Source organism: Hermetia illucens, chromosome 4 (assembly GCF_905115235.1).
Source record: "Hermetia illucens chromosome 4, iHerIll2.2.curated.20191125, whole genome shotgun sequence".
NCBI lineage: Eukaryota > Metazoa > Arthropoda > Insecta > Diptera > Stratiomyidae > Hermetia > Hermetia illucens.
Genome location: NC_051852.1, coordinates 18,379,441 through 18,392,391, shown reverse-complemented (window position 1 = coordinate 18,392,391; position 12,951 = coordinate 18,379,441). Strand labels below are relative to the sequence as shown.

General features: G+C 45.3%; 1 protein-coding gene across 1 annotated transcript; it reads left to right on the top strand.

Moving 5' to 3' along the window:
- Nucleotides 1-4,627: 4,627 nt before the first annotated feature.
- On the top strand, nt 4,628-12,951 carry LOC119655214 (DNA topoisomerase 3-beta). Its single transcript, XM_038060990.1, has 8 exons — nt 4,628-4,812; nt 4,930-5,219; nt 5,303-5,757; nt 5,816-5,944; nt 6,002-6,073; nt 11,097-11,691; nt 11,742-12,396; nt 12,467-12,951. The coding sequence occupies exons 1-8, from the start codon at nt 4,722-4,724 to the stop codon at nt 12,745-12,747; spliced, it is 2,568 nt and encodes an 855-aa protein (XP_037916918.1). The 5' UTR covers nt 4,628-4,721; the 3' UTR covers nt 12,748-12,951.

Here is a 12,951-nt window from a genome sequence, read left to right as displayed (position 1 = left end):
CCCAGGGAACCGTTCTGAGCCCTACAATCTTCAATTTATACACAACCAGTCTCCATAAGAAACCACATGAATCAGTACATATCTACCAAAATGCTGAAGACTTTCTGTTACTAGCAACAGATAAAGATAACCAACGTGTCGACAAACTTCTACAGGACTAAGTTAACATCTTCCTCAACGAATATGATGCTAGACTTAGCGTATTGGTTAATCTTGACGAGTCCAGCGTAATCACTTTAAAAAAAAAACGAAATCGCACCATATCACATTTTGGTCAATCGAACCTTGCTTAGGCAAAATAAGGAAATCACTTTTCTGGGTAGAACAATAACTGCTTCTCTGTCAATTAATGATTCCACACTCAGCTAGATTTTAAGACGCCTTTCGAGACATGGTCGATGACCTGAGCAGCACCCGAGAAAGGAGCACTTTTGATAGCAGTCCAATGCTCGTCAGTATTCTCAGACGGATTACTCAGTGTATCTGACGTCCGATCAACAAGAGCTCCCACTGTCAAGCGACAACTGACCTTATAGTAGTAGGCTCTGCACCCGAATAATATCCCATCAATGAAGAAGCGATGGAAGTTGCAGAAATCTATAAACCTTTCACCATTATCGTTACGGTCGCCAAAACCGTGTTTCTCTATCACATGTCCGAGCAAGCTGTTGTCAGAGTCAACTATGACATTCAAATCGCCCATCACGATCACAATGTCACCTCGGTGTAAGTATTTTTTTCTTGATCAGATTTTCTGTAGGCTGTTCTGTATTTACCGGCATAAGTTGGTTTTAGGGCTATTGATTTCTTTTAATAATTTTGAAGAGCCCCTTTTTTCTCGAGCCTGCAGTGTCTTTGAATGCATGAACTGCTAATTGATCACCAAGTAAAGAACGGTTTTCTTCTGTTTTTTTTTTGCTTCTCTCACTAGAATCTTTAAGCGATTAGAACGCTGACCTAGTCTCGTTGTAGTTACGTACGCAACAATAGTGCCCCCCCTCCCGTTGAGCGCCAACTCTGTTACGATGACAGGTCAGCGCTGCATAACCTTGGCACCAACACAGTCTCCAAAGCTGTCAACCAACCAAATTCCCCTAGCAGGTTTGCCAATCGTGAACACCGACTTCGCGAGATAATATATGAGACCGGACAGCACGTGCTGGAGCTAACCCGAATGCTAACAGTTCGGCGAATGTGGGTCGGGGTTCTTGGTTCTCACATATTATCTCCCTGTCAGAACACAGAGATTTTATCGCGTGCCTTGACTCAGGTGTCAACAAAACTAAACCCACCCGGGGTAAGCTACGTAAAGTCGTAAAGTCTCGAGGCGGAGTGATACCACCGAAGATTTCAATTCAAAAGGAGCTAAACTGCCAAACGGCCATATAAGGAAGGGGACCAAATCACAAAAAACTTAATGCGAGCGGGATGGACGGGAAATGATTAGTTCTGAGCTGATTCCGACAGCCACGCGACAGGTCCATTCTACTTCTTTCCGCATCCTCAACTCAGGTACCTTGGCAATAATTTCAGCCAGCTATGCAGAGGAATCCGCTGAATAGCCCTGTTTTGTGCGTCCAGCTCGAACTTACAAGAGGATGTTCACCTAGTAAACAACATCCTCCCAAGCATTTAGGCATCAGATGACACGTGCTGAAGGTAACCCGAATGCTAGCAGTTCAGCGAGATATGGGCCACGGTTCTTGGTTCTCACATATTATCTCCCTGTCAGGACACAGAGATTGATGATATGATGTCCCTTCGGCGGCCCGTCCTAACCTAAACGTTCACCTCCTGCCGCTTCAAACATAATGGGCAGAACCCTAATTAAACGGGAGGACTGAATCATACATATTCTCCCGGATAGAAATTAAAATCAATATACTGAATTGCTGTACGCCACCGCAGCGTCTCAGGGGGTAGGTGAGGAAAGTGCAGGAACTTTGCAGTCTAGCAGATTACTCACTGAGGAAGCTATCACCACACCTGGCAGTTAGGTATAACATGCAAATCTATCTATGAGAAGAAGATAACGGTACGGTACGGATAACCGGCGGGAGTCGTCTGACGTGGTGACTGGGTCGGGCTCCCATAGTGGACAGCACGGCGTCGAAATCGCTAGTCGTGGGGAGGTTCGACGTCTAGGCGCCACAACGACCAGGGGCATTGCTCCGCCTGCTGCAGCTGTTTCACCACAATCTATGGCGACCATGATGAAGTAGACTGAGGAAATGAACCTTTTCATCATCCGCTCCTACTACGAAATAATAGTGTGTGTAGCGAGTCGCAGACCAATACCGCTTTATAACTCGTAGCGACACAATCCCGACCATCATCAGGGAGCGTGTTCGACTTGAGGTCATCGCGGAGACTCGTGATCGAGGGTCGATGAGGGCAGAGACGGCGGCATCAACAACACCACGCCACACTGCAGGCAACAGTTTCAGAACTCGCCGAAGCACTCTTCTCCACCGTCCAGCTGAGGTTTCCGCTGAAGTTCGGAACGAATTCCAAAGAGCGTGTGTAGAATTCTTGGAAATGAATCCTTTGCATAGACCAGGTATTCTCAGGCTCTATGCATCTCCAGCAACTCCGAGAATTCTATCTCGAATCAATTATGAGATTGCATCTCGACTGTTTGCTGATATGTCACTGCTGAAACTAGAATCACTTGTGTATTGTGGTGCAATTACGGCTTTCAAATTGCACTGTCAGAAGATTCGTTTTCGCGTTATTGACTTGAGTGATCGAAGAGATCCACCATAGAAAATTCATCTGGAAGGGTGGCGTAACTTATTATGAAAGAATTAACTCAAATCAGCATTGACAATGCCAGCAGACGAGTGAGGGGCAGTGGATTTACCGGAACTATGCCATCTCCAGTGAGACATCCGTAGTTGAAATTCTAGTCACTTTAAAACTTTTATCATTTGCAGTCGGTTACGGCGGTATCGTGAAAGTCGCTCCAAAAGTGTCCAGATTGCAACGTTCGAGAGGAACCAGCGGAGCTTTTTCAGATCACTCAACAATTCCCAATGGAACATCCAAACAGTGGAGTTTTCGGTAAAGGAAGCGAAATAATATTGAGGTGATATTTGGGGGTTACTTGCACAGCATGCACCCGCCTTGCCCCTATGCCGGGCATGCATTTTGAGTATTTTACCAAAGAATGGGTTCGACGGGCCGTAGGCATTTCGAAAAATTGGAGAGGCCCAGGTCTGAATCGGGTGCAGAGCTTCTGGTATAAAAATTTCACCAGTATAGTTGGTCGGTTGGTACACAACATAAATTAGGCCATTAGTCGGCCTGAGGAATTTCCACCCCTCCTCACTGCGGAGATTACCTAACTTATCCTTAGGACGAATACGGTGCATGACCCCGCGGACACAAAATCGATTACTTGCTTACCAACCCACTACAAATTCATAAAGTCTATTTTTAGTGGAAGGGTTAATGCGGACCTTGATACCAAAAACATTCTGTCCGGGGAGCAGAAGAGCTGCCGATTCGGGACAAGGGATTGCAAAAAGCAACTCATTATCGGCTCAGTAGTTGTAGTACAAGCAACTCAAGACTAAAGAAACTTCTTTAGGTGCTATATGCAGAATGTGTGATCGAGCGTTAGAGACGTTGGGCCCACTCATTTCTGGCTCCACTGTTATGGCACCGGTGCAATACATCAGCAGGCATAATGCTGTCTGTAAGGTGATCCATCAAAACCTGGCATACAAGCATAGGCTGATCACGGGAACATGTTCGGTTTACCGATATCTGATTGCCATATTCCACATAACGCCTAACGTACTATTAGTTGATAAGACGGATCGCTCCGCGTATATTGTTGATGTTGCTATCCCACATAATAGCAACATCGAACGGAAATACGAGGAGAAGAAGGTGAGCTATGAGCCATTGACTCGAGAAATCAAAGAAATTTGGCGTCACGAGTGGCTGGTTGTAGTTCCCATAATATTGTCAGCTATAGGTATTGCTGACCACATTGCCTCCTAGTGTACCGTTACGGTCTTGAATGAAGTGCTCTAACACACTACAAGGCCCTGATCCAACATGGATTGTTGCGCCAACGATTATTATTATTTTAGGTATTGTACCTAAATCCCTCACGGCTTCCCTTGATGTCCTGGAACTCTCACACAGTTTGGTTCAAACCATGCTCGACGTTGCGGGGAGTTCCCCGCAAATTCTCCAATTGACCTACCACCAGCGTCCCTTTAGTTTTTAAGTAGATAGGTTCGTTCGAGCCTAAAAGCTTGGCACTTGATACGAGTGTTAGGTAAAATCCCTCCCGCAGACCTTGCATGCTTTCATTTTTGATATTTATATGGACATCATACAAGTGAGCGCTTGTAATACAAACTTTGTAGAACCTCCAAGAGCTTGTCTTTGCCCACAACGAAATTAAGATTCGGATCGCGAACTCATGCTTATAAAACACATCACCACACGTCCATGACCATAACAAACATCATAAATGATTACTCCAACCGACAAAATGCTTGACGTCACTTCCATACATGACCCCTTCCCGCCCACAACGCTACGTCGCGGCGACTAGGAGTAACTACTAAACACACCTCGACGTTTTGACAGTTCATTGCATCAGCGCGGTGGGAGTTCCTAATCCTCAGCCCATTTGTTTACAATTTTTCCATCAGAAACATCTCTCGTGCGAAAAAGGCTCCTAGTCTATGTAAACTAAGATGAAAAGTGTTCTAATGGTGGCGGAAAAGCCGTCGCTGGCAGCCTCGCTAGCGAACATTCTCAGCAACGGACGAAATTCCACGCGAAAAGGTAAATTCCCGTGAATGTTTTCCGAGTATAGGCTATGCATGCCGGCATTAGTTATTTGACATTTCGATGAAAGAATGTGGGGAGATCCTGTAAGAATATTTCATTGATATTTTCCAGGATCGAATAATGCTTGCTCCGTGCACGAGTGGTCCGGGAACTTCCGGAATGAAAATGTTCACTTCAAGATGACATCAGTGTGTGGGCACGTCATGACGTTGGATTTTGTTGGAAAGTACAATTCCTGGGACAAAGTTGATCCCGTGGAGCTTTTCTCATGTCCTACTGAGAAGAAGGAAGCCACTGCCAAGTTAAGGATGCCGGCGTATTTGGCACAGGAGGCAAAGGGTTGTGACTACCTCGTCCTCTGGCTCGATTGCGATAAGGAGGGAGAGAATATTTGCTTTGAGGTGGGCGGGATGGAGATTATTCCAAAAACCTTCACTTTAGTAAATTGCGAGGATACATGAATTCAACAATAAACTCTTTGCAGGTCATGAACTCTGTCTCGCGCATAATTCGTAACGTCTTCTCAGACAGTGTTACATATCGCGCCCATTTCTCCGCAATTACGGAAAAGGACGTGAAGCACGCTATGGCCAACTTAGGTCATCCCAACGAGAATGAAGCCAAATCAGTTGACGCTCGACAGGAACTCGATCTCCGAATCGGTTGTGCATTCACCCGTTTCCAGACCAAATTCTTCCAAGGACGATATGGAGATCTGGACTCATCGCTCATCTCGTACGGTCCTTGCCAAACTCCTACTCTAGGTTTCTGTGTGAAGCGACACGACGACATTCAGACATTCAAGCCAGAAAGTTTCTGGTACTTGCAAATGTATGCCGGGAATCCGGAAGTAGCGCTGGAATGGGCACGGGGTCGTGTTTTCAAGAAGGAAATTGCAATGATGTTCCTGAATAAAGTGAAGGAATCCAAAGAGGCGAAGTAATAAGTCTAGAATCATTTCAGAAAATTTAGAGTTTAATGGGAAATTCATTTTCAGAGTCGAGAGCGTTTCGTCCAAGGAGTTGTACAAAGGGCGCCCACAAGCATTGAACACAGTCGAATTAATGAAAGCCGCGAGTGCTGGATTGGGTTTAGGACCTCACACAGCTATGCAAATCGCTGAGAAGTACGCAAATTATCTTAAGTTTCTAGGGCGTTTCTAATTAGACTTTTTCCGTTCCAGGTTGTATACCCAAGGCTACATCAGTTATCCGCGTACTGAAACCACACAATATCCTGCAAATTTCGATTTAATGTAAGTAAATTTATTGAACTTTTGTTTAAAAATTTTTCTCGGCTTTTAAGCTCGCGGGTGAATTATTAGATTTTTCCAAGTAGCTGAAAGTGACGAAATTTACACCAGGGAAAGGTTTTCATGTGGGGTTCAATACAATAGATTGGCTCAGGTATTTAATCGGTCCTCAGCAATCTTGAAATATTGAAATGAAATGAATCTTGGAAAATTTCAAACCTCGTCCCAAAACGGTCGATAAGCTCAAAAGCTGGAGTTTAAAATCAGGTTTGTGTGAGAAGAAAGCTTCGGCGAACATTGAAAAGTACCACAGAAGGTGGATTCTCCCTTGGGAGAGTTTAGTGGACAGTCAATAGTAATGGATCTAAATAGGCCTCATTGTCGCTGTCCAGTCGGCGCGCTCCATTCTTATCCCTTTCTAAATTCCCGTCTTTATTTCTCCCTTTTTTCAATCATTCCCTCCCCTTCTTTGCCGTTTCCTCTATCGCCTCCTCCTTCACTTTCTTTCCCTTTTCCTATCTTCCCACCTCTATTCATTATCTCCCTTTTTGCTCTTTTATCTCCTTCCATTCGTTCTTTCCCTTTTTATCTTCTCTATGGGCTCATCCTCTCCACTCTTCTCAGTTTCTCGCGATGCTTCCTCTACCCTCGCTATTTTCCTCTTTTATCCTTCGCCGTAACTCCCTCCGTCTCTTTTTAAGCCACTTTTCTACTCCTTACTTCCTCTCCTCCTCCCTGCCATTCTACGTCCTTCTCTCTCCCACTCTACGTCCTCCTCCCTCTCACTCTACGTCCTCCTCCCTCTCACTCTACGTCCTCCACCCTCTCACTCTACGTCCTCCTCCCTCTCACTCTACGTCTTCCTCCCTCTCACTCTACGTCCTCCTCCCTCTCACTCTACGTCCTCCTCCCTCTCACTCTACGTCCTCCTCCCTCTCACTATACGTCCTCCTCCCTCTCACTCTACGTCCTCCACCCTCTCACTCTACGTCCTCCACCCTCTCACTCTACGTCTTCCTCCCTCTCACTCTACGTCCTCCTCCCTCTCACTCTACGTCCTCCTCCCTCTCACTCTACGTCCTCCCCCTTTCTTTACGTCCTCCCCCTTCTCTTTACGTCCTCCTCCCTCTCTCTCTTTCCGTTCTCCCTCTCTCACTTTCCGTCCTCCCCCTCTCTTTACGTCCTCCCCCCTCTCTTTACATCCTTCTTCCTCTCTCTTTCCATCCTCCCCCTGCTCTTTTTCTCCGTCTTCTTCTCTCTTTTTCCATCCTCCTCTCTCTTTCGGTTTTCCTAAGTCTTTCTTTCCGTCTTCCTCACTCTCTCTTTCCGTCTTCCTCACTCTCATTTTCCGTCCTTCCTCATCCTTTCTCTTTTTACGTCCTTCTCAATCTCTCTTTACGTCCTTCTCTCTCTCTCTTTACGTCCTTCTCCCTCTGTCTCTGTCCATCCTCCTCCCTCTTTCTCTTTACGTCCTCCTTCTTCCCTCTCCCTCTTTACGCCCTCCTCTTTCTCTCTTTTTCTTTCCTCCTTCCTCCTCCCTCTTTTTTCTTCCTCCTCCCTCTTTTTCCTTCCTCCTCCCTCTCTTTTTCCTTCCTCCTCCCTCTCTTTTTCCTTCCTCATCTCTCTCTCTTTTTCCGTCCTCCCTCCTCTCTCTCTCTTTTTCCGTCCTCCCTCCTCTCTCTCTCTTTTTCCGTCCTCCCTCCTCTCTCTCTCTTTTTCCGTCCTCCTTCCTCTCACCCTCTTTTCGCCCTCCTTCTCTTTCTTCCGGATAGCTTTGTGGCTAGAGCACTGGGTTGTCGTACGGAAGGCCGCGGTTCAAATCTCGCTGGTGGCAGTAGGATTTGCATCGTGACTTGACTTCGGATACCAGTCGACTCAGCTGTGAATGAGTACCTGAGTCAAATCAGGGTAATAATCTCGGGCGAGCGCAATGCTGACCACATTGCCTCCTACAGTGTTCTGTAGTGTACCGTTACGGTCTTGAATGAAGTGCTCTAACACACTTCAAGGCCCTGATCCAATATGGATTGTTGCGCCAACGATTATTATTATAATTATTCTCTCTCTTCCCGTCCTCCTCTCTCTTTGTATCTTCCTCACTCTCTCCCTTTCCGTCGTTCTCTCTCTCTCTCTTTCTCTCTTTACGTCCTCCTCATCTCATCTCTCTTTACGTCCATCTCTCTTTCTCCCTTTACGTCCTTCTCCCCTCTCTATTTCCGTCCTCTCTCTCTTTACGTCCTCCGCCCTCTCTCTTTACATCCTTCTCCCTCTCCCTTTCCTTTCTCCTCTCCTCACTCTCTTTTTCTGTCTTCCTCCCTCTTTTTTTCTCCGTCTTCCTCCCTCTCTATCTTTCCATCCTCTTCTTGCTCTTGCTTTCCGTCCTCGTCCCTTTCTTTTTCCGCCCTCCTCCCTCTCTTTCTCTATCTTTCCGTCCTCCTCCCGCTCTCTCTTTTTACATCCACCTCCCTCTCTCTTTCCGTCCTCCTCCCTCTCTCTTTCCGTCCTCCTCCTTCTTTCTCTTTCCGTTCTCCCTTTTTCTCTTTGCGTTCTTCTCCCTCTGTTCCTTCTCCGCCCCTCTTTTTCTGTCAGCTTTCCTTAATCCTCCACCCTCTCCGCCCTTTCCTCTATCTCCCTGCCTCCTCTCCCCCCCCTTATTTGTTCCTCCCTTTCCTCCCTCCTCTCTCCTATCTTCCCTTCCTCTCTTTCCTCTTCCCTTTCTCACTCTATCTCACCATCTTTCTCTTTTCCTCTCGCTCTTTCTCTCTCCCAACCATCCATTATTTCATCCCGTGCGAACGAAGTCATGTCTTAGCATCTCCTCTTTTCTTCAGCTGTTGGAGACTTCTGCTATTGGATCTTTCTAACAACTCAAATGCCATAGCGCGGGTTGCGGTGTAGTTGGGCTCCATTGCCATATTATATACATGTAGTTGGCAGTTACTGCTCCATATCTGTATCGGGTCTAGATGCTCTCAATTCATCATCTACTATATCAAGCCATTGTTATTTGGGGCGGCCTTTGGATCGTTTCCCATCGACTTCGACGTTCAGACTAATTTTGGCAAGTGCATTTTCGTAACCGCGAATTACAGACGCTTCTCTTGCAAATTCTCTACTATTGGTCAACTCATATCGACGTCCTCATTTTGGATGTGATCATGGCGTGCTACCTCAAGATTCAACGCGACATCTTTGCCTCCATTATGTCCAGGCGTCGTTCATTGTCTTTGGCAATGAGCCAGTGCTCAGGAACATAGAAAGCAGCTAGGCGTTTTGGGGATAGTGTTGTTAATTTGATGGCCCGATTCTGCAAAATTCGTAATTGTTTACAATCGGGCAAGTGAGATCATTTCTTTTCTCAGTAAAGCGCCACCATTTAATGCGCTCTTGACACTGTTTTATCGTTGGCTTGATTGACACCACCGATGTTAAGATTGCGATATTTTCATAGGAAACGACTTTGCAGTCAGTGACGGTGATAAAATGTCGACGTCTTATGAGGATAAAGTCGATGTTGTTTCCACTATAAAATGTAGGAAGTGGTGATTATTGTACCTTGTACATATGGGCAAATACAAAGTACAAAGTCATAAGTGTCCGCAAAGTCGACTAAACGCTCTCCACTCTTATTGCCTCTTCCATGGCATATGTTGCTATCGGCCTTTTCGTCCTCGGTCGTGCTCATCGGCAGGCATGTTACAGGCCTTTGTGTTAAGTAGTTGCCAGAAGGTATCTTTCTTGGCATCAGATGGACCTGTCTGCGGTGCTCATGCGGTGAAGAATGAATCGTGTGGCCAGCTGATATGATAGTGAGCTTCAGCAGCTATTTATTAGATCACTCGGCTTCTTTAGTGGTATTACAGAAGATGGCAATGCGGACATCATATTGAGTACGTTTACCACCAACAACTAAACACCATACACTGTATGCATGCAAATGCAGCGCAGGGTATTGTGGTGAGTGGAAGTAACAACTCGGCAAAAACTGCAAGGAATAGCTTCGCAGGGAAGTCTTGTCAATCACAGAGGCTTTACTCCATTAGAGTGCATTCATGGCCGAAAACTCTTTTGTTTGGCGGAGCATTTAACCATTCCATTCACGAGCGATAATGTCCTTAACCGACCACCTACACACCTAATTCTTTCATGATACCATGTATGGTAGCAAAATCACTATAATTTGCGATAGCTTCTGCCTCTCTGATCAGCGCAATAACAGAACCCTTTTATCAGGGCGCACGCTACGCTGCACCTCCCCAGATTTGCTACGGTATCGTAGCTCAAGTGCATCTTACCCACAACAGCAATAAGTGCTTTCAGTTCCCTACATTCGTCGATCCCTTTCCAAGTTTCTGTAGTCAGCTAGATCTTATGGCAAACTACTATTCTTGATGGCTCAGCAATATTGCCCCCTAAATTGTTCAACCCATCCGTCATCCAGCCAGACAAGTAGTTCTTGAGCTTCGGAAGTCGATTCTTTGCAGCCCTATGAATAGATACGGAGACAATACGCAATTGAAGACAACCACCAATCATGATCTCGTTCGAGGCCAATGTCAGCATCGCTTCTGTTACGCACATTCAGACGACAACTGCTAAACCTATTGCTGAACGCGATACGATTGATCTTATTAGATGAACTTTGCTGATCGGTGAAATCCAACTAACGTCATCGATGACTCTGTGCTCGAACAACGTTCCATCAATGACGAGGCGGAGGAAGCTGGAGGAAGCTACTATTGTCATTACAATCTGTAAAACCGTGTTTCCCTATTACATATGCGAGCAAGGTGTTAGCAAAATCCACTTTGACATTCAGGTGGGGGGTTCCTGGGCTGCATTCAGTTGGTCATAGGAAGCTTTCTCCTGCATTGGAAATCTCGGTCGGGGCGCAAATCTACCTAGGACATGAGATCACGCGTATTGGCATAGTTAATTTTATGCTTGAACAGTCTTTTCTACTCCTTTTTGAAGGATGTAACCAAAGCTCATTATATAAATTTTATCCATTTCTGAATCTTTACAGGGGCGTAGTTAAAATCCTGCAAAACTCTTCCGAATTCGGAGAAGAGGCACGCAATATTGCAAACGATTTCAACCCACCGCGCAAAGGTGTCGACTGTGGTGACCATCCTCCCATCACCCCAATGAAGCTTGGAAATCGGAGTGACTTCGATAACGATGCCTGGCGCATATATGACTACATTTGTCGTCATTTCCTTGGAACTATCTCACGAGATCTAAAGTATAAATCAACAACGGCCACTTTGAAAGTTGGCATGGAGAGTTTCTCATGCACCACGAGCGTTCTCCTGGATCCTGGTTTCACCCGTGTAATGACATGGCAAGCATTTGGTAAAAACGAATCGAACCCGCCATTCGTTGAGGGGGAAATGGTTGCTATAAATGATGTGAAGATGATCGAAAGCCAAACCGGACCACCGGATTATTTGACGGAGTCTGAATTGATTTCGCTGATGGAAAAGCATGGGATAGGAACTGACGCTTCCATTCCGGTTCACATAAATAATATTTGTCAACGAAACTATGTCACGATTGCGTCGGGAAGGAAGCTGATTCCGACTACATTGGGAATAGTTTTAGTTCACGGTTATCAGAAGGTAATTTGAAAAACTGGAACCTAGAAAAGTTTACATATTTTTGTTCACAGATTGATGCAGAACTCGTCTTGCCAACGATGCGATCAGAAGTTGAAAAAATGCTAAATTTGATAGCTCGCGGATCAGCCGACTATAAATCAGTTTTACGACATGCAGTCGAAATTTTCCGGTTGAAATTCCTGTATTTCGTTCAGAACATATCACACATGGACGGCTTGTTCGAAGTCTCATTCTCTCCGCTGGCGGAGTCCGGAAAAGCCCATTCGAGATGCGGTAAATGTAGGCGTTACATGAAGTACATTCAAACGAAACCAGCTCGACTACATTGCTCGCATTGCGACGAAACTTACTCCCTACCGAACGGCGGAAATGTTCGAGTGTATCGGGAATTGAAATGTCCTTTGGATGATTTTGAATTGTTGGCATTTTCGAGCGGAACAAAGGGTCGATCGTATCCTCTTTGTCCGTATTGTTACAACCATCCTCCATTCAGAGATATGCCCAGGAACTCTGGATGTAATATGTGCAGTCATCCAAATTGTGCGCATTCGTTGTACACCCTCGGAATCTCCAGTTGCGTGGAATGTGAGTCAGGAGTTCTGGTTTTGGATTGCACTTCGGCACCGAGTAGTTGGAAGCTTTGTTGCAATCGATGCGACGTTATTATCAACGTATTCAAGAATGCAACAAAGGTTCAAGTTGACGGTGAGTATGAACATTGAAAATATTCCGATCGCTTAGGAAATGTCTATAAAATAAAATAACGAATTCGCAGAGGGACGTTGTGACTGTGGCGCTCAAATGGTTAATGTAACATACAAATCCGAGAAAACAAAATTCAAAGATGGCTCCGAGGAAAAAACTGGATGTATCTTTTGCAGTCCTGATTTCTCGCATTTAGTTGAAAAGCATCGCGCCATTGTCTCACGACCTGCTATCGTTAATGTTCGCGGACGTGGACGAGGTGGCGGACCAGGTGGAAAATCACGCGGAACACGCGGTCGTGCCAAACAACCAAAAGATAAAATGGCACAACTGGCAGCATATTTTGTATAAATGATTGCAAATATTGAAAACACAGTTGTCCTGTTTTATTTTTATTAATTCCTTCCCAACATATTTCTTTATGTTTTGATGAAAATGTGAATTTTATGTGTAACCATTTTTGAACTAAAAGTTTGAAATCTAGGACTTTATATACTCATCTAACTGTGCAGACATTTTATAAAGCCAATGGCAATAAATGGTTCTTAACATGAA

What these genes read in the sequence shown, in the direction of transcription:
- LOC119655214 (XM_038060990.1), top strand. Translation starts at nt 4,722, where the DNA reads ATGAAAAGTGTTCTAATGGTGGCGGAAAAGCCGTCGCTGGCAGCCTCG. An exon ending in ACGAAATTCCACGCGAAAAG is followed by an intron (nt 4,813 to 4,929) that starts GTAAATTCCCGT and finishes GATATTTTCCAG; the next exon opens with GATCGAATAATGCTTGCTCC. An exon ending in CCTGCAAATTTCGATTTAAT is followed by an intron (nt 6,074 to 11,096) that starts GTAAGTAAATTT and finishes GAATCTTTACAG; the next exon opens with GGGCGTAGTTAAAATCCTGC.